This window comes from Panicum virgatum, chromosome 7N (assembly GCF_016808335.1).
Source record: "Panicum virgatum strain AP13 chromosome 7N, P.virgatum_v5, whole genome shotgun sequence".
In the NCBI taxonomy this organism is placed as follows: Eukaryota; Viridiplantae; Streptophyta; class Magnoliopsida; order Poales; family Poaceae; genus Panicum; species Panicum virgatum.
Window position 1 is genome coordinate 35,791,307 of NC_053151.1, and position 22,271 is coordinate 35,813,577.

The 22,271-nt window shown below is 44.6% G+C and overlaps 2 protein-coding genes and 1 long non-coding RNA gene across 3 annotated transcripts; 1 reads left to right on the forward strand and 2 right to left on the reverse strand.

The window, feature by feature from the left end:
• Positions 1 to 3,620: 3,620 nt before the first annotated feature.
• Positions 3,621 to 5,327, reverse strand: LOC120680455. Its single transcript, XR_005677676.1, has 2 exons — positions 5,062 to 5,327; positions 3,621 to 3,821 (listed from the first exon to the last, which is right to left on the reverse strand). It is a non-coding gene; the product is annotated as an uncharacterized LOC120680455 (long non-coding RNA).
• Positions 5,328 to 8,694: 3,367 nt separating this feature from the next.
• Positions 8,695 to 9,748, reverse strand: LOC120683997 (ribosomal L1 domain-containing protein 1-like). Its single transcript, XM_039966083.1, has one exon. The coding sequence runs from the start codon at positions 9,682 to 9,684 to the stop codon at positions 8,926 to 8,928; it is 759 nt and encodes a 252-aa protein (XP_039822017.1). The 5' UTR covers positions 9,685 to 9,748; the 3' UTR covers positions 8,695 to 8,925.
• A 6,014-nt stretch (positions 9,749 to 15,762) lies between these two features.
• LOC120681193 (GPI-anchored protein LLG3-like) lies at positions 15,763 to 21,495 on the forward strand. The gene is made up of 3 exons (XM_039962715.1): positions 15,763 to 15,832; positions 20,799 to 20,864; positions 20,966 to 21,495. The coding sequence occupies exons 1-3, from the start codon at positions 15,763 to 15,765 to the stop codon at positions 21,217 to 21,219; spliced, it is 390 nt and encodes a 129-aa protein (XP_039818649.1). The 3' UTR covers positions 21,220 to 21,495.
• Positions 21,496 to 22,271: the final 776 nt, after the last annotated feature.

Consider the following 22,271-nt stretch of genomic DNA (forward strand, 5'->3'; position numbering starts at 1 on the left):
GCTCGTCTATTACTTTATTTATAGTATATGTTAGTTGTTATATTGCTAGCACATAAAATATCTATTAGTGTGATATTTTGCTCTATTGTACAATTTGAAGCGTTGTAGGGCATGTTTTCTAATACTTAGGTAGAATAAGATTTTTTTAGCTATGACAATTTGTTATAATTCTAGCAAATATGCCCGTGTGTTGCTAAATGTGACACTGAAGTATTTATTAATCTTGTCGGTTTAAATATCATCATAACATAATTAAATATCATATGGCAATATCTCCTTCAAGATCTTTTCAACTAAAATTTTGAGCTCTAGCATTTCTTAATATTTTGTACATGCCACCTATCCTCCTTTCTCAAAAAAATCTACCTACCATCACGATGCTGTCTGCCGAGACCTTGACTTTAGCAACAATGACGTGCCCACCATATTATAGCATGTGTGCTTGTCTCGACACTGTGGTCTAATATCATGTTGATTTACACCTGCTGACCCGCTGAGCATTCACGATTCACCCTTATACCTAAGTAGAGTTACTAGAAAAGCTCAAGACTCATGAGCTATTTATATATGATTTGACGAAAACTCAATTCAAGTAAACTATACTTGGAATCAAGCCAAGCTTGAACCTAACATGGAGCTCGCGAGCTCCAATCCGAGATTGAGGTATTTAATGAAGCTTAAGTATTTCAGTTTTGCATGGCATGTGTATGCATCGTACTACCTCTATTAATTAAATTTCTAACCATCAAAAGTTAAAATAATATAGCTGAAGATTAGAGCCTTGCATTAGCTAGCAAGCTACTATGTTGCACAAGCTAAAATATGTGCAAAATAATATCCACTCTATTCCCTTTTGGTAGTTCTGTTTCATCTTGGTACATGATCAAGAAGAAGAACCTTGCTTATCATCTCATTAATTATGACTTCTCATTTTCGATGTTATTATATATGTACACTAATCTTTCTTGGTGAGAAATTTCTCTGCACGAGAATCGAACGGCTATCCGTACTATCTCAAGATGTCAACTCAAATGGGGACTATCAAAAGAGAATAACTCAATTTTGGAAGTAGGATTATTAAAAGAAAATAAAGGGAATAAAGTTAAATATCCATATATGCTTCTTTTCCCATTTATTTATAATTAAATGCATCTTTTAGGTCAATATCAGTGTATAATTTTATTGCAATATTACAAAGACTGTGAACTTGGTAACTGAATGGGATGAGTATTATGAGGATGAAACTTCTCTCACATTGTATAAAATCTTTTTTTCTCCCTTCTCGTAATGATCCTGCCATAGCAACAAATTTGTTGATGTAGTATAATATTTAATGTCCATAAAATTTGTACGAAAACTAGTCTTATACTCTCTCCGTCTCAAATTATTAGCCTTCGCACAAATATTTTAAATTATTAGTCCACACCGTTGCGCCCGTGAGCGGGGAATCTCACGGCAACCGGTTCGAGGTTCTCCTGAAGGTGGGCGACAAGCCGGGGGATGCCTACGGGGTCTTCCTGGGAGCCGGCGATGACGAGGTGGCGGCAGCAGGGGGCGATGGCCGAGGTGGCCGGCGCCGTGGAAGCAGGCGTGGGGGAAGCGGGAGATGCGGCAAACGGGGAGCAAGTGTAGTCGGCGTGTGTGACTTTCTCCCGTGATCGCGAAATAGAAAATCCGATGGCCATGAATCAAGACATTGATCAGCCAATTTTCTGTAGTTTGTAGATGTCCTGTTGTCATGTAGGTGGCTAGCGTTCTCCTCGTCGCTTTCCTTGTTTCTGAATTCTTATATTGCACGATGATTTCTGTTGTTCCTGCTGAATTGATGGTTTGATACATGTTTTCGTGTGGTGGTGGTGGGTAGATTGATGTTTTCTTGTGGTAATGGATCGACGCATGTTTTCGTGTGGTAATGGAGTATTCCCTGGAATGTGGGTGCAGTAGTTCTTGGCTGTTCCTGTTCATCTGGTTTTGTCTACAGTTCGTCAATCTAGTTTTGTCTGCAGATGTTCTCTGATTCTGCTTCTCTATACAGGCGTAGGTTATGTTTTTTTGCAGGTGCGTTGGAGTGCTAGATGGAGTTCGCTTGTAGTTGCAAATGCAGAAAGTGACAAGAAAAGAGTGATTTTTGTCCAAAGGCCGTGTTTGGTTTGGGCTCAAAAAAAATTCACCAAATTTTTTTACTCCTTTGACCACTAATTTAGAGTACTAAATAAAGTTTAATTATAAAACCACCTGCAGGACTCCTGGTAAATTCGCGAGACCAATCTATTGAGGCTTTTGACCGCGTAATTAGATAATGGTTACTGTAGCTGTAGCAGAACCGCCCAAATTAAACCGACTTAAGTGCGCTAACTATCATTTTAATGGTTAATCAAGTTACTGTGCATTTAAAACGGTGTAATCCGGACGTCTGTCAGTTTTAAGGATCGAAAAAACACTGGAAGTCTCGCACGAGGACGAGCACAGATGATTACAAGCAGACAAAAGTTCTCAAAGTTAATTTACAAGCAGAACTTAGAAACAAGTTTACGTAAAATATCAGAGTTCAAAATGCAGCGGAAATTAAAGAAAAGTTTAGTTTAGAAAAACAACGATAACTACGCTGACGTGAGGACGTCACATCGAGCCCACCGATGTGAATTCTGGTTAGCTCCAACCAGCAGCAGCTACCTGAAAATAGGGTAACAACAAATCCTGGGTATACTAATACTCAGCAAGGCTTACCCGACTTGGGTATACTTAGCCCACTATCTAGACATGCAAGCCTTTTGGCTCTGGAGTTTATTTTTGCTAGAAAGCGACTAATAGTGGATCCTTACTTTCAATATTTTAGCTCAAATTTAATGTACAAATATCAACTAGGTTTGCATAACATTTAGAGCAAACATGGTGTATCACGTTATATTTTTCCCAAGAGTAACCCAAACATATCTCATCACATTGTCATTTTCGTTCCACTGGTTTACTACGATGTGACAGAGAGATCAAGGCTCTCATAACCACGAGTCACGGCGAATCGATCCGATTTAACCTTGCAAGGTGGACCTAACTCACACGACACATGCAAACCACGCCGGGCCACACGCGTCAACTGTTCTCGTCATTACCACGACACCTAAACTACGCCTGCCAAAACCCGGGTGAAGGGCCCTCTCGGTGAACTCCCAGAATACCCGGAGGCGACATACACTCCAACACCCGCCATCATTCTACTCCCAGAGTAGCAGGTCGCAGTTCGAGCTATCGTTGTAAATCAGGTCTACAGCTTACCGGTTTCGACTACCTCCTACTTCCGGCATGTGGTTAGTACTGTTCAATCCTCGATCAATGTGCCAACAACGGTACGGTCCTCAATCGACACAGGCGGAGGTCCACTTTCCATACATTCCATATCCATAATCCAATTCCTCTCCGCCCGGTCTCCATTCTTCTTTTCTCACAGATTCATTCTCAAACCACTTTGCCATAAGTAACAAGGACCTATAGCTCGCGAGTGACAGGAATCACTCGACTTCTACCGAGTCCTAATTAAGCATGGCAGTACTAACGACCTGCACATTAGTAGAGTAACTGAGGAAACCTAGGAATCATGCATCTATAGTTCCAATCAACTCCTAGAAACGGAAATGCATAATAATTATATAATAAACATTGAATACCAAAATTAAGGGTTATGCTGCGGGGCTTGCCTTTTTGCTGAGCGGGGTTAGTATTATTTGCGGCTTTGGGCCGGGTCTTCATGAATTTCTTCTTGCACCTACTTCGCTAGCTCCTGGGCTTCACGACCACTCTGTAGACGGCGTCTTCAGCTACGAGTTCTACATGTATGCACATGAAATGCTGGTTAATGCAATTGCACAATTCTAAACACACGTAGGGTGATCATTAACCGAGTAGTACATAAACCAACTACATAAAGTGAAGAGGCCGAGTAAGGTCTTGTCTAAAGTATTTTCCTGAACGACTCCATGAGACAATACAAATTAAAAACACTATATGTCTAAACATCTTCGTAATAGAAAAGTGAAGCGTGGTTCGAAAGGCAGGATTAATATAAAGGAACCATCTCATGAAATAACTATCCAGAACAAGTATTTAGAAACTTCATTCTAAACTAGAGCACCAATGGTTTGTAAGAATAAAATAAAGTCATATTTACTACCACTTAATAGCCATTTTAGTTATAGAGACATGCTGCGAAACAAAAATAATTATGTAAAGTCACTTGTATACACCCACTAGTAAACAGTCTATCCTAAAGTATTATTTTTATCATAAATATAGTCCAAATTTTTGTATAAATTTTAGTAACTTTTATAAAGTTCTTTTGTTAAATGCAATATTGATGCAAAAAGGGATAAAATGCACAAAATAAATCTACTATAAAAGTTTCAGTCCTAGATTAATAGTATAACATCTTAAACAAATACATCTATTTAATAAAGGCATAAAAACAAGTTTTAATAAAACTAAAGCTATAGACCTCAACTAAGAATGAGTATTTTACACAGAGCTACTCATCAAGAGACTAACAAAATGTGCAAGTTTCAATCCTAGCAATGCTCTAGAACAAAAGATACAAGAAGAAGCTATTTAAACTAACATTTAATCTAAAGCAAAAAATTATTTAGAAACTAAGGATGTGACTGTAAGAAAAGTTGTAGATCTTGTCACCAGGATTCCGACGAACTTTAGTTTACATTTTTCTGATTTTTCTAAAATTTTATATGGATTTTACAAGTTCATACGAAATGAAACAAATTCATTTGACAAAAAAACAGTAGCTGCACGGCAGCACAGCCACGCCATGGCCACCAGCGCCATGGCCGGCGGCGTGGCGCGCATGGCTCGCGGCGATGGGTCAGGGCGGCGGCGGGGCAGGGCGGCACAGCTGCCAGCAGGGCCGGGCGGAGCCAGCTCGGCCGGCGGCGCGACAGAAAACGGCGCAGGGGCAGCTCGCCGCGGCACAGGCGGACCGGTGCGGCGGCGCGGCGGCGTTCCGGGCAGCATGGCGCCGGAGTTGAAGAGGAAAGGGGCCGGGGAGGACTAGGAGCTCACCACGAACTCATTTTGGGGGTTGATTTGGGCGGAGAAGGGCCGGAGGCGCGGATCGACGTGAAGGGGCGGAGCTCGATGGTGCTCCATTGGCGGCCGGCGGCAGGGCAACTGATTTCGGTGGATTCGACTAGGAAGGAGCTCTGGTAAGTAGCGGGGAAGGTTGAGGAGGCGGTGGGGGAGGCTTGGGCGCGAGGGTTTGGATTGGGAGGTCGTGGAGGCGCCGAATCAGGCCGGAGGCTAGGCAGCCATCCATGGCTCTGCTCTGCTTGCTTATTGACTCTGCTCAAGGTAGAGAAGGAAAGAAGGGAGAGGAAGAGAGCTGGCGGTGCTGGAGACTTCGGGAGAGGGAGGGAGAGATGTGCCGGGCACGGTCTGCTCGTCGAATGGGCGCACGGCGATGGTCACACGCCGGCAACCGTGTGGCGAGCTGCTGCTGCTGCTGCTGACACCAAGGTTCAGTGTCCATGGCCGGCAAATACAGCAAGTTGAGCCTTTGTTCCTTCCAAAATCACATTGCAACGTTTCAATTGATCAATACAAAAGTTAAAGATGGATTGTAGGGCTACACTTCTTGTATAGAAGTTTTGGTGAAATGATTCACCGAATAGGAGATAAATGGGACCAAAGTTTTGGGGAAAACACGAGTTAACTGAATTTTCAAAGGTGCATACTCATTTCAACTACCCGACTTTGAACCAATTTAAAATACCATACAGAGTTAAATCTGTGTGGTGGTCATGGCCAAGGTGGAGAACAAACATAGTACTACAGCATTTAGTTTGGGTTTTTGGAAAGTTTTCAATAAAAACAAAACTTAGACACATCTGAACCCTAGGGTTCAGACCTGAAGTTCAAGACTTGAAGATTTCCAGAGAAAGCTGAAAACAGCATTTTGACCAAGGTTTGACTGTGATTTTAACCATATAAACATTGCTTTTCTGCGTTCTTATCATGCTAAATAGAAAGTTCGTTAGATAGACTATGGTTTTCATGTGGGTCAAAAGTTTAGTGTTTAAGAAAAATAAATTTTAAAATGCTCTCAAACGAGGCTACTTTGAAATAAACAAAACTACCATTTCATGTAATTAGATGTTTAAATTAGAAATTTTAATTGGTTTCTCTTTGAAAATTTGTTCCAGGATGATAAATGCGTCATTTGGCATTCAAAACAAATTTTTAACACAAATTTACTATCTTTCATATTTATGCATTTTTAATATTATTTAATTGTGGAATTGTATAAACTCATACTAGGAAATATTTAAAAAAAACTCAACATTGCATGTATTAAAATGCTAGACAAATTTATTTAATGTCTTTATACATAAATGAATTAGTGCTAATGATCATGTTAAGCCTATGATTAATCCTAATTACAGGTAATTAACACATGGGGTGTTACAAGTAGCATCAATGTAGCAAATCAACAATTAATTACCGTCACTAGATTTGTCTCGAAAATTTACATCCATTCCTGAAAATGTTTTACAAATAGACTTCATTTAGTACTCCATGCGAAAATTCGTCTTTCTGTGTAATTTTGACGTGACGTTTTACCAAACGCAGAGAGTTGGTTCTTTGATGGATGCAACGCATTTCTATTGATAATTGACAGCAATGTGAATTGACAGACATGAATTTGCTTCTTCACTTTTTCAAAAAGAAAAATGACAGCAACGTAATGAAACATTGGAAGTAGTGACGGATACTTAGCATGGATTATACCACATGATTTTTTTTGGGTGTTTTTTTTTCATGTTCTAGTCATTTGGTGTCAATTTGATCTGCTTCAGTCGAAATGTATTTTCAGTTTAATGCTTGTGCATTTTTTTTTTTTTGCTTATGTCCTTGGTCAATGACGTCTCCTATTTTTGTGATCTGATATATGGAATTCAGATAATGATGCCAATTTGTACTGCTAAGTTGCTGCCAGGCACTAGTAATGTTTCCTACTTAACTGATCTAAGAGCATCTCCAACAGACTCTGCAAAAGTTTCTGAATAGATAATTTTTTACAAAAACCTCAAAAACTTGTATCCAACAGTCTCTCTATCACCTCCGCTCGATATCCGGCTCGGGAGAAGAAGGACATCGCTCGGCACCTTTCACGAGCGACCCAGGCTCGCTACCCCCGCCCATCCCCCTCTTGCTCCCTCCCTCCTGCGCTCCGGCGACATATCCTGTGCAATCAAGTTTACAGTGCAATCATCGTGCAATCCAACTAAAAAAATTTCAAAAAATTCTGAAAAAAATCTTGAATGTGCATCTCAACCTACTTCATCTATATATAAAATTTCAGGGTCAAATTCGTCCTCCTCTAGAAGTTACAAAAAAGACAAATCTATGTTACATTTGAACTATTACTTTTGTCAGAAAATTTATCTTTTTTGTAACTTCTAGAGGAGGACGAATTTGACCCTGAAATTTTATATATAGATGAAGTAGGTTGGAATGCACATTCAAAATTTTTTTCAAAATTTTTTGAAACTTTTTTTAATTGGATTGCACGGTGATTGCAAGCTTGATTGCAAAGGATATGTCCCCGCTCGCCCCCCCCCCCACCAACGTTGAGCCTGCGGCGGAGGCCGAGCACCCGACGGAGGGCGGCGCTGATCTTCCTCCCGGCTGCGGAGGGTGAGCTCCTGGCGGCGAAGGCCGATCTCTGGGCGGAGGGTCTGCTCCCGGCAGCGGAGGGGCATCGGAGGGTGAGTTCCCAGGCAAAGGGCAAGCTCCGGGCGGAGGGCAAGCTCCGGGCGGAGGGCGAGCTCCGGGAGGTGAAGGGAGAGCTCCTGGCGGTGGAGAGCGAGCTCTGGGCGGAGGGCCTGCTCCCGGTGGCGGAGGGCGAGCTCCCGGTCGGATGGCGAGCTCCGGGAGGTGAAGGGAGAGCTCCTGGCGGTGGAGAGCGAGCTCTGGGCGGAGGGCCTGCTCCCGGTGGCGGAGGGCGAGCTCCCGGTCGGATGGCGAGCTCCGGGGGATGGGGGTGGGGGGGCGAGCTCCGGGCGGCGGAGGGCAAGCTCCGGTCAGAGGGCCTGCTCTCGGCGGCGGAGGGGCCGCGGAGAGTAAGCTACCGGGCGGAGGGCGAGCTCCCGGCGGCGGGCGAGCAGCCAGCGGCGGAGGGTGAAGCTGCTCGGCGGCACAGAGCTCCAGCGCTGGGTGAAGCGTCCGGCGGCGGCTCGGCGGGCTCTTGGTCAAGCTCTTCTTCATCTGGCGCCATGGATGGGGTGTAGGAGGAGGGGAGTAGATGATGTTGCGGGACCTAGGTGTCAGTGAATTGGAGTGAGGAGAGATTTAGCTAGTCTGTTGGAAGAAGAGAAATAGAAGAGGAATTCTAGCTAAATGGCTAGCTAAATAGGAATTTAACTAGTACAATTTATTCTCTTGGAGATGCTCTAAGGCTGTTGTTGTAGTCATGAGCAGTGGACCTTGATTGCAATTGGAACAAAATACAAAAACTTGTGGTCAATGCATTTCCAGTTTGGAAAACAACTTCAGCTCAGCGTGTTGAGCTCCTGCAACTGCTCCGAGTTTGCTGAAAGAGTTCAGATTGCGACAATACGAACTGTACAACTTTTTTCTTCTCCCGGAATAGAAGATGCCAAACTATCATTCACTGGTACCAGGTAATACACGATCTAAGCAAAATGAATATCCAGAAAATGCGTAGTACAAGACAAGTTAGGGGACACTGTTCATATCAAAATTCTGTTGGACATCAATCAAGACTACAAGAAATTATGCCATCAAAGTGCACATCAACTAATTGAATGTAGCTGATTTTAGAACTCGGTGAATCCCCTGGTGCCTGGTTCAAAGTTACTCCTTGCATGAGCAAAGACAAGAGACAATTGGGAACAGGGCAATTGACTAATTACAACCCATGCCACTCTTCTTCCTCTTCACCCTCCCCTGCTCCTCCACCGTTGCCGCGAATTCCCGCTTTGCAGCCTCCGGATGGTCGTCGCCGTCCTGGTCGCTGCTTGTACTGGGCCCCGAGTAGAGCGGCAGCGCGACCGACTCAGGGGACTTCACATGCAGCGCTCGCACGTTCTTCCATTTCCTCGGCACGCACGCGGCGGCAGCCTCCACCGCAGCCACCAAGTTCTCCACGGCCTCTTCTCGCGACATCGCGCCGTGGCCCACGCGCACGGCGCGGCACGTCCCGGTCTCCACCCGCAGCTCCACGCAGCGCGCCGCCTCCCTCGCGGACTCCGCCCACGCAGGGTCGGATAGGTCCACAGGCACGGTCACGCCGCGCTTGGCGCCCGCCGCCTTGCCCCCGCCGCCGGGGATCCTGAGGCGGCGGTCGACGAGGACCAGGCCGCGCCGCGCGGCGGCGGGGAGGGACCGGAGCGCGGAGGAAGGGAGCGGTTCGACGTCGTCGGGGAGATCGGAGGGGAGGCGGTCCGAGACGAGGGAGATGGAGGGGAACGGAGAGTGCGGGAGGCGGAGCTGGTGCTCGAAGCGCCGGACGGGGGCGCGCTTGAGGGCGACAATGAGGTAGATGGGCTCCGGCGACGGGGTCGGGTTCTTCTGGAGCCATCGGAGGAGGGCGGCCACCGCGCGGACCGCATCCTCGCGGCGGAGGCGGCTGGTGGGGTTGGAGGGAGTGGATGCCATTGCCATTGTTGGCGGCGGCGGCGCGGCTGGAGGCTGGGATTTGGGAGTTTGGGATGGGAGCAGGGGTTTAGGGTTTGTACCCACGTTTGTCGTGTCTGGTTTGGTGATGGACCCTAAGTGGGTTGGGCCTGGTTGAGTCGGACCAGGAAGCTGGTGGCTGGCTCGGCTTCCGCGAGCGCCTTTTTTATTTTTATATTTTTCGAAAATATTTTTTACAGAAATATATTTTCAATATCACATTTTACAGTTCTGTACCCCTACCGCCCGGCAGGGGGGCGGCAGGGGGCCTGCCGCCCAGCAGCGAGGCGGCAGGGACTTATATGTAAATTTTAAAAATATTTATTTGCGCGGGAGCCCTTGGTGGGAGCCTGCCGCCCCCACTGGCGGGCGGCAGGCCCCCTGCCGCCCGCCGGGGGGGCGGCAGGCTCCCTGTTGTGGGCACCACCATTAGATGTGTTTTAGATATGGATACAAATAAAAACCATTAGTAAAGAACATGAATATGAAAAGTATAAGCTAGCAATTCACACTCATACGCAAATGAGAACGAAATAGGTGATGTATGAGAACGAAATAAGTATAACATGATGACATGTCCATAACAAAAATACAGAAACAGCTAGAAGCACATCCTAACCACCCCGGCCACCCCGGCCATGTCGACCTCTTTTACGCTGAGCGTGGACGTGGTCTGTAGAGTAGGTGTGTCGCTCTGGAGGCCCTACGTCTCTACCTGGACGTCCGGTGGGCACAGATGTCTGGAAGGTAATATCGGCCTGCGGGTTAGGTGTAGAAAATAACCGACTCCAATCTTCGAAGTTCGCCTCAAAGGTATCCTGTGTGGGCCCTATACAGTAGCAATTAAGATATCTTAATATCGTCTTATAAGTCATATATTTTGGTATATATTCATCATACGTACCTGGTGGTGGTGGATACGAGGAATGACCCATATCAGGAAGCTGGTGGTGCGATCCTGTAAACCGTTCAAATTATTTAAAATATTCATAGAGATAAGAAGCACATGATAAATTCGGGCTACAGATTAGGTATTTACCTTGCGTTCCTTCTGCTGTCGCCGTAGGGTAATACGAAGAAGGTCCAGCATCATACCCCTGTTGTGATCCTATATGTAAATACAAAAAGAATTAGACTTCATACCACAATTAATTGAAATTAAGATATTAACTATATGTTTACCGAAAGGTCGTGGTGGTGCCTGTGTTGGTTGAAATGACATCCCTGCAGCTGGTGCCATGGTACTAAACTGAGTCCCTCCGTGAGGTTGGTAAGGTGGGTGTGCATCACCTGTATGGACTGAGAATTAATTGTTGGCTTCAAAGTAGGAAGTTAGTAAGTATCCTCACGTACCTGGATAATGCTGCTGAGACCAATAAGGTGCTTTGGAAGACTGCTGCTGTGTGGGACCACAAGGAAACGAGGTCGAGGCTTGAGACGAACCGTACGAGTCATCGTACGATGTCCGGCTACCAAAGGCTTCAAGCATGGAATGGGCTCTTTGGGAAACTCGGGTCCAGGCCAACTCTTGCTCATTCCTATCCATCATAGATCCCCCTCGAATCCTCATCAAATTCGCCCTGGCATCTAAGTCCATCAACCTGCACATTTCAAACTGCAAGCAAGAAAAAAAAGCATTAACACTGTAATCCAAAGTATTTGAAAAGCGATGATAATTTTGACTCACCGCGCCAGCTAATGCTTCATCCCTATGTCGTGCGTACCCATCCTGTGCTGTCGCAACATGCGGCTGTGGTTGCATGTCAGCATATATCAAGCGGCAACGAGTCTGAGGCGGGTACCAGCTCAGGTACGCCCTGTACGAAGCCTCCGTGTGTGCAGGGATCGCAAGCGCCACGTTCTCCTCTGCCTGGTCCCAGCCGTCGACCCAAGGCTGCAGCCTTGTCACCCACATGTTGGAGAAGGGTTGCCCAGTCCTCGATAAACTAAATATTGAAAACAATTTAGTCAAATATGATTAGTTAACTATACAATGCATAGTCACTGAAATAGTATATGAATTGTTACATGTGGTCATGGCGTTCGACCCGATCCAATGCTGACGGCACAGGATACAACTGCCTTTGACCGAACTGTCTCCTGACTCTGTCCGGGCAGTGAGCCTCAATGTAAACGTCGTACACCAACGCTGTAGTTGTCATCCATAAAGCCTGGTCCTGAAAGCAAACCGAAGATATCCCGATCGGTGCACGAGTGTTTATAGCCAACTCGGAATAGGGCTCCCACATGACATCTTCAGGTGTCAACCGATCAAAATCAGCAACAAAATCAGGATAGGCCCGACGAGACTGTACGTGGGCCCACCTCTTCTGCACAACATTAATAATAATATGTACAAATAAGAAATACAAAGAAGGTAAAACAAAGCAACAGAATTGGCAATAGAATAGTACGAGTAGCAGTTATTTCCGTACCTGACGAGCGTACCAAAGAGTCCCCATGGTGGGCCTATCGTCCTCAGTGTCACCGTACATATCCAGCTCATACGGTGATTGGTCGACAAGCGGGCGACCAATTGCTATCCTCTCGTACGACCAAAGCTGTAGCAGAATTGGACATCCTGTAAGAATTGCATTGTGCTTATTTTGCACCGATGCCTTGCAGAGGCCACGGTACGTGGCTGCAAGTACCGCTGCACCCCAACTGTATTGAGGCATTTCCTCCACAGCTGCCTCTGCGATCTCCAGTGCGTAAGGCACAAGCACCCTATCCACATAGGCCCCGTGTGAGTTGTTGAACATTATGTATCCAAACAACCACAACAGGTATGCCTCAAGGGATCGAGTGACGCTATCATCATCAGCATCATGTGCCAAATTGTCGGGCTGCATAGAAAAGATGAACATTTATGAGTACGAGATCAATTATAAAATAAAACCATAACTGCACTAGTAAAAAGCATAACTCTAACATTAATCGTTCCATAACAAGGTATGTACCTGGAACTGGAGGATCCATACCTTGGCAGGGCCTGTTGCTTTTGGGTGCTCTTCTACATCAATCGCGATGTCAATATTTGCAAAACGCTCTTCTAGATCGTCCAACCACGTAGGCGGGACGACACGAGGCCCTACGGCATCCCCACTGATAGGAAGACCCAGCAGCATCGCAATGTCCTGTAGGGTCGGTGTCATCTCCCCACAAGGGAGGTGGAAGGTGTTTGTCTCAGGCCTCCATCTATCAACTAGAGCCGTCAGTAGGGACCTGTCCAGCTGTACTAAACCACTCTCAGCAAGACGACCTATAGTAAGAAGACCAGCCTCACTCAATCTGAAAAATAGAACGATCAAATGTAAGTACATTATGTACGAAACGTATACGAAACAAACGTATTTTTAAAAACATAATCCGACGACGTATCACCTGGGCACCCATCGTGGCTCAACAGGAATAAACTCCGCTGGTGGACGTGGACGCAGCACGTTAAGTTTCACGCGCTGAACCACAGCAAGAAAAGACCGGTGCGACGAGTCTATGACTCTGTCAAGTAGAGCTGGCGTATCTCCGGCCATACCTAACACAAAAAAAATATAAGTTTTCTGCATTTTCCACAATTTTTCTGCATTTTTCTACAATTTATCTTAAATTTTCATAAACTTTTCTAACATTTTCGTGCATTTCCTACAATTTTTTACAATACATTTTTATAAATATATTTTTCTAACATTTTCTAAATTTTTCTGCATTTTCTACAATTTATTTGAATGTTTCACATACTTTTCTAATATTTTCTACAATTTATGACTATTTCTCGAAATTTTTTCTCGTATTAAACAACTAATCAATACCACAAAAATTGTTGGTAAACCTAATTGGGTTTTCTAAAAACTAATCTTAATTCTATCTAAATTATATTAAAAACATTACCTAAATCGCGAAAATAACATTACTGCTGCATACACTAATTATAGAATTAAACATACAATAAATATATATCGAGAAAGTTGAGAAATATTTATTACCTGCGGTTAGGATCCAAAATCCGGCAGGGCTTCGCCGTTACAACTCTCTCCCTCACCCTTCCTCTCTCCCTCCCGCTCTCTGGATGTCGTGGGAAGCAAATGAGGGGGGAGGGGGAGGGAAACCCTTTTATACAGGAGGGGGGAGCCTGCCGCCCCCCTGGCGGGCCCCCTGGCGGGCGGCAGGCCCCCTGCCGCCCAAACTTTTGGTCTAGTTGTGCTTATCTAAATTTTACCAAATTTTTTTTTAGCTCTTAAGAAATAAAATAATGGTACTGTAAAAGTTATGGCTTCTAAAACTCAGTATAGCAGCATGGATAAATAACCCATTTAAACTAGACATATTGCAAGATTTAATTTAAAAACTTATTCTAAAAATGTTTTCTGGATCTACCAATTTTGTGCAAGCCTATGCTCACCATATGCAACACTAGCCAAAGGCGACCTGCATCCAAAGGATGGATCTTGAGATTTAAATAAAAGTGGATTAAACTAGTATTTAAAATAGAGCAAGATACATTGATCAAATGAAAAACTTTATATAACAAAAGTTGTAGATCTTATTTCATAGAATCCAGAACAGTTGAGTTTGTATTTTTCCGATTTTTCTACGATTTTATATCTATTTTACAAGTTCACTATTTAATACATCCCGGGCGCCAGGACCTAAATGTAATTTTTTTTACATTTAGGTCCTGTCGCCCAGCCAGGAGGCGACAGGCCCCTGTCGCCCAGGCAAGGGGCGACAGGGGTATAGTTTTGAAATTTTTCGAAACCGCCATATATTTTTGAAATTTTAATTTTTTTAAATATAAAAATGAAAAAAATCCGGCTTCGGGTGGCAGACCACAGGGGGCAGGGGCAGGGGCAGTGCAGTCACACGGTCAGGCTGCTAATGTGGCAAACCAGTTTTTTTCTGATTGACCACTGAGTTGGTGTAAATAGACTGACCTTAGAAAATAGTTTAATTCAGTTTGGTTTACGGTGAGAATGATTCAGTCATATTTGGATTGAGCTGAAATGGTTATGATCGAGTCAATAACTATGACCATCATTGTCATCATAATCTCAATCCGTCTGCGTCTCACCGCTGCCCTGACCGGCCAGTCGACTGCCAAATCCATCATGGAAGAAGCTGCTTGCGCCTACAGCTAGCTATCTCAAAATGTTCGACGACACCATAGCTAGCGTCAAGGGCCTCGTGGATATCGGCATCTCGCGGTTGTCCAATCACCGATGGTCAATTGACGTGACACCCTTTTTTTTTTGAGGCGCCGCCAAAGCTGCTCCAGCCGAATAATGCTGTGTTTAGTTCGAGCGCAAAATTATTTTGTGTTGGAATTGTACTAATTTAAAGTAATAAATGAAGTTTATTTACAAAACTTTTTGCACAGATGGGTTGTAAATCGCGAGACGAATCTAATGATATTAATTAATCCATGATTAATTAATAATTAGCGGATAGTTATTGTAGCATCACTGTTGCAAATCATGGATTAAGTAGGCTCATTAGATTCATTTTGCGATTTACAGCTCATCTATACAAAAAGTTTTGTAAATAGACTTCATTTAGTACTCCATACATGTATCGAAACATTCGATATGACGGGTTTTTTTGTGTTTACCGGTTTACACGTAAAGATGGCCTAATTTGTTCGGAATCGGAGCCGGACCTCATTCTATAGGATCCGCCGTGCCCTCTGACACCAGATCCTTAGCGCATGCAACTTCTTTCTATTGGTAAGCAGCAAATGATTCAGGAGCGCAGAACACCGAGTGGCAGTCATCCGTAGCAGTAGCGCATGCGGTTCTGTTTTGGAACCGTCTGAGGATTAAGGGATAATGGAGACGTGTTCTGGTTTAGCTTGGTTCTTGTAGATGGCAAACTTGTTCTGGGTGGATTAGTAGGACACATGTAATTAATGTTACGGGGTTGGGTGGTTTTGGTCACACGCCGCATGCCGCTGTGTTCTATCACTCTCTCCTACGATTTTTACTCCACTATATAAATCAAGCAGAAATAAAATTCCACCACTCAGACTCCTTCCAAGAATTAGTAGGTCCGTTATTCAAGATAATTGATGGCATGGCGGAGTATCCATTATTTGTTCGACTTGAGATGCAAGAGTACCTAGCCAATAATAAGAAAATAGCTGGTATGCTGAAGGGAAGGCCATTAGAGGCTACTCCCTCCTTCCCCGTTTATAAGGCATACACGTATATCAAGATTCAAACCTTCTCATCTTTGACTAATAATTTGACTATTAAATTTTTATTTTTATAATGCAAATTTCATATGATTGAATTCATAATCAAACATAGTTTACAATGATTATAAGTTTATAATCAAAAGTGATATAATATATGATAAATAAATGGTCAAAGTGTTGTTTAGAAGACCGTGTCATGTTCCACCATGCCTTATAAACGGGGAAGGAGGGAGTATCAAGGAGATGGTTAATTTATGCGTACCTATCCATCTCCGATCTGATTTATTTTTGATAAAATTTTGTACTTGCCTTCATCCCTTCGGTGGAAGGAAAAATAATGCATGTAGAATGCACTTACTTCATTAGATTTTGAACAATGGGCCTGCAGCTTCAGATTAGGAAATGCTTTGTAATAAATGTATTCTGATATTATTTCCAATTGCAACCATGTCGTGTGTTCCTGCAAATTACATGATGAGGCAGAGAACTTATTCAAAGTTTCTAGATAGGAATGCTAACTGTGTTTTTAATTTGCTGGCAAATGATGCAGTGGGCAAGGCAAACTGTGACACAACCGCCAAGTTAAATTAACTAATTAAGCATAATGGCCATCATTTGAACACATCAGGCACATTACTTTAATTAGACATAACTTGATAGTTTGTTTCCAACCCACAGGCCGATCAAAACACACCAGAAGTCTCGCACGACGGCGAGCGCAGACAGTACCAGCATGATACAATTTCACAAAAAAGAAAATAGTAAATAATATTAATACATTTATAAAACAGCTTTCAATCTAGGAGTAATATAAAAAATGACAGCAGCGGAAGAGAATCTAACCTGAGGAATATTTATAATAGAGAATAAGTAAAACAAAGACAATAAATCGAGAACTACGGAGACGTGAGGACTGGACGTCACATCGAGCTCACTGATAGGAGTCCTAGTTAGCTTCTACACCTGAAACAGGGTAAACAACAAACCCTGAGCCACTAATACTCAGCAAGACTTACCCGACTATGGGTATACTTAGCCCACATATCTAGACATGCACGGCTTTCTGCCTGGTGGTTTGTTTGCAGAAAAAGCATCTAAAAGTGAGTCCTTACTTTCAATATTTTAGCTCAAGATTTTTCTTTAGCCTATACATCAGCTAATATTTGCATAACAACTAGAGCAAACATGGTGGATCATTAAATAACAATACAAAGTAATCATCATCGTATATCATTCATATTCCATCTCAATACTACGATGCGACGCAGTGATCAAGGTGCTCATCTCCGAGAGCGACTGACGGCGAATCGATTCGATTTAACCTTACAAGGTGGACCTAACCAACACGGCACGCATTGGCCCTATCGGACCACACGCACCAACCATTCCCACCTCCCACCTCGAACTACAGGAACCAGCCCAACGACATATAGTCAACCGAGCCCTACGATAGACCACCAAAACTAAATACGTGCATCCCATTTCTCCGCTGCCACTCGACTACACTAGGAGTTGGGTACGGGTTCCTGTACTTTCGAAGCAAAACGGTACTAGGCTTACCGGTTTCGACTACCTCCTACTCCCGGCATGCGGTTAGTACAATTCAAACATGATCAGCAGGGCCAACAACAGTATGGTTCTCAATCGACACAGACGGGGCTAGACACCCAAGAACCCTGTCATGTTGTCATACCTACATCTCATCATCATTCCCCGTCCGGTCTCCAATTCCATTCATTACATCTTGAATTCAACCTTCATATACTGAATTGTAAGTACAACCTATATCTCGCGAGTAACAGGAAATTACTCGACTTCTACCGAGTCCTATTTAGCATGGCAGTGCTATCACACTACACATACTAGTATAAGACCTAAGAGAACATATGGATCATGCAACTAAGATTCCAAACAATTTCTGAAAACGTAATGCACAAGTATTACATAAACACATGTAGATATAGGTTCCATATTATATTATGAGATTGTGAACCGGGGCTTGCCTTCGGGCTGCTGCTCTGAACTAGGGTGAACTGGGCCTTGGGCCGGGTTCTCACTCCTTTCTTCTTGCCTAGCCTGCTCCGGCGGCTCCTGTGGCTCCGTCACCAACTCGTAGACCACCTCCTCCACTGTGGTTGCTACACATATGCATATGATATGACAATTAATACAATGCAATTGTTACTATATGCCAAAACACAACTAACCCCACAGGTCTTACATATACAACATGGCTCTAACTCCAATTATGCATTTAGCAAGCCATAAAAGCATTTTATCTAGTATATATAAAAATGCATAGAAAAAGTTGTCAAACATCACCTTTCATGGTTCTATCATCTAGAGCATGAAGATACGAAGCTAACAAAACTAGTTTTGCATTTTTCTGATTTTTCTATAATTTTCTACACATTTTACAAGCTCTGCTGCTCAGTGCTGATTGGAAGTTCCGATCCAGGGTCGGAAGTTCCGACCCCCATCGGAAGTTTTGAGTTTCTTCCGACAAGAGGCGCTCGGCCAAATCAAAATAAATGTGTAGGAAGTTCCGACAAAGTGTCGGAAGTTCCGATGATTGTCGAAGGTTTTGGTTTTCTTCTGTCAAGGGGTGCTCGGCCTATCCAAAATAAATGTGTAGGAAGTTCCGACAACGTGTCGGAAGTTCCGATAGACACGTTTTCAGCCAAAAAATAGAAATTCTTATTGCGGGAAAACTAACCAACAAAAATCAAAACCCCTTTAGATCCTAGTGAAGGGATGCATATAGAGACAATTGACCAAAGGAAATCACTTTGAACCTCCTATATAGATAGATCGGGCCGGCACAAGTTGGAGTACCTTGAACGAGATTTTCCCGCGCGAAGAACTTGAAATCCAAGGCTCCCCGGGGACGAATACGTGGGGATGATGGTCCTCCACGCGAATTTGAAGCTCCCATGGCCTTGAGATTGATTTGAGATGAGGGATTTGGAGTGTAGGGTTTGGGGAGAGGGAGTGCATGGTGAGGGAGAGAGTGAGAGAGAGTGAACGTGAGAGATTGAGAGTGAACTGGTGAGGGAGAAAGAGGGTTCTGGTTTTAGTGGTTGTGGGGTCTAGGTGGAAATAAAACACCCGGATCAACAGGTCTGACTGCTCGCTCTGACCGGTCGGACCGGTCTAGCCCGAGCTAACAAAATTTGACAGAAAATTTTTCCTCTAGTGATTTAATCATGAAAATTTAAAGCTAATGGCTAAGGTTACTCTTAATTACGAATGATTAACACATGGGGTGTTACACAAACAGTGATCAATACCAAACGAGGATGCTAGCTGGGCAAAACTACCAAACATGCTGCACTGGCAAGGTAGGCGTAGCTGAAATCGGCTAGCTTGCCCAGCTGAGCTAGCGCTCAGCTCTGCAAGACTACCAAACGCACCCTTAGAAAACATATGACCGATTAGAATATTTTATTTCCGTTTTGATACCTCACATTTTTTATATAAAAAATAAATGAAAACAAAATGTGACTGAAACGGTAATATAAAACCCCATTAATACTAATGGAAACACGTCGGTACTCAGTAGCAATCACAAACCAACCCAACTGATCAACATAATAATACCAAATATCATAATGATAACCACGATTCGCAACGTCCAAGTAAGCCACATGTTTGTTCTAAACAATTACACACAACACAAAACAAGCACACACTCAAGTTTAGGTAACGGTCTTCATCTCACCTTCACATAATCACATGCATAAAACGGATTAAGGAAGCTAACAAGGCAATAAAAAAGTGATATCCCAATAAAAAATGGGAAATACAAAAATGACATGTTTTTTTTATTTCCCCAAAAATGACCCTTATTCTTGGTAGCTTGAGGGAAGGAAGAAGTATAGATGGACTTGTCGCAATGCGGGGGTGAGTTGGTCCCTGAAAATGACCCTTATCCCGAGAAATGCTAGCATGATAGTTGGTCTTACGTAACGCCTCATATCTTTGTAGGTTCTACACATTTTTTTATGAAGCACCCCAATATAATCCATGAACCTACTTGCCTGTGTACAAATACCAACCCTGGTATTCGTTGAACTCGCCTATACGTGACGGCGGCAGCTCTAGTATATTTCATTTCCATTTAATGCTCGCTCCTTGATGAGCATATATATATATATATAGTTAGTTAGTTAGTTAGTTAGTTAGTTAGTTCCTTTGAAACCACGCTAATTTTGCTAATAATTATTGAAGAGCTACCGCCAACTTAGGCCATCTCCAACATTAGAAAGCCATTGAGGACCGTCAATTATGGGTAGTTGACCCGGTCGTCTCTTTCAAACACCACCACAACTATTTTGCTCATCAATCTCTTGCTCTGCAAACCAGGAGGTCCACACAAGCTCAAAACACACGTACAATAACCAGCTGAACATTGTCAGCTTGCTATAAAAAACATGCCTTCGACGAGAACCAACTCCTTCACAAATTTGCACACCGGTGGTTGGTGTCTCGCCATCAACCACCACTCCATTTTAACCCTTGTGGTTTGGAAGAGACGAGGACGTCCGAGCGAGATGGGTTCCACCAGCACAGCCGCGATGCTCTTCTGTTGTGTGGCATTGTCCGTGGTTGCTGTCGGATTCGCTATTCCTCAGGAGAAAAACAAATTCATATCAAGTACTCTCTCATTTTTCATTTTATATCACACGTTAAAATTTAAAAAAAGTCTTAAATATATATGGTCCGGCCATTCATTATTTCTCTTACGAATGTTATCAATTAGATTGCTACAGAACTATCATCATATTATAATACCTACAATGTATTCAATACATAGAGGAATGGTCCTGGTTTATTAAAAATAAAGTTTTGCAAATCCTTTTTTTTCGAAAGGCATTATAATTAAGCTAACCTCTGTGTCTTTTGCCCCCAGTGGGCGCCCTTGATTGCGCTAACAACATAACGGAAACCCCATCCCCATCGCGCAAGCTGATACAAGGTAAACACCACGGTGCTCAAAATTAACCTCTAGCCTAAACGGGGGCGTGGCGCGTGATCAATCCTGACCGGCGCGCCGCGCGTGCGGCTTGGCTGGTGCAGGTGGGTGCCCGGTGCGGTTCGACACCTCGCCCGGCCTGGACGCGGTGGTCAGCAGCTGCCGCGGGGTGCCGTCGGCGCAGCGGTGCTGCGGGGCGTTCAAGACCTACGCGTGCCCCTACAGCGACGTGATCAACGACAACTCCGAGAACGGGTGCGCCAGCGCCATGTTCTTCGAGATCAACGTCCGCGGCAGGCTGCGGCCGGGGATCTTCTCCCAGCTGTGCGTCGAGGGCCCCTTCGGGCTCAGGTGCTGATCAGGTGCGCGCCACGTGTCTTGCCAGCTCGATCGGTCGAGCTCCGGGCTCCTACCACCGCCTATACCTGCTGGCCGGCGGCGGCAGGGGGGCGACGGCCTGCCGCTCCAGGCCGGCCGGCGGCCAGTTGTATCTCCAGCAAATTTATTACCTTGATGCCCGGCTGCTCTCCCCTGTGGCGGCATTGCATTGATTTGCATGTATCCGGTTTCTGTATCGGAGACGAATTGTCGAACGATACATGCTATAATATACAGGTACGTTCTGACGCGCGGCTGCAATGTCCGTGTACGTAACCCGTGTGTTGTTCATACTGACAATTCAAGTGTGTGCCTTTGTCCCGTGTAATGCTGCCGCGCCGCGCTGGCCGACTGGTCGTCGTCTCACTCACGTCGGCAGTTTTAAGTTTCTGTGTCATCTGGCCCCACTCCGCCAGCGTCTGCTTCGTCGCCGGCGCATGGGGCGACCATGCCATCCACACCAGTTGGTAAACATGCAGCTGAGCTGCCTGAGCAGCTCTTCCCAGCCGTCCACGTCTGGCACCCACCGTCCCCGGCCCGCTGGGGGACCACCTCCGTTCCCGTTCAGAGTCTCAGAGTCAGAGAGCCTCCCTACAATACTCGCATCAGCTAGCTAGACCGGTCGTCGGTCGACGAAGCACGTACAGAGAAGCGCCCGACTGGTGTCGCAGCCTGCGCGAGCGTGCACGAATCCCTGCTCCGCGGCTCGAAAGTCGTCGCCGTTGCGGCCCCGGGGCCGGCGGGTGACGCTGGGCTCGTTGAAGCTTGAAACTGCATGCCCGAGGCGCGCGGAGGATCGACAGGCACAGCCTTGACGGAGACGGGCTGACCGTGCAGCGCCGCCGTGCGAATTGTGGACTACTAGTTGAATACCCCGCGCGTTGCTGCGGGATTTGTGGACAAAAATATTAAAGTTGAGTGTATTAAAAAGATGGAGATATGAAGTTGTAGTCAATTTTAGCATTGGAGATATATATCATGGTTGTATATAAGATATGCTTAAATACTAAAATTGAAGTACATATAAAAAAT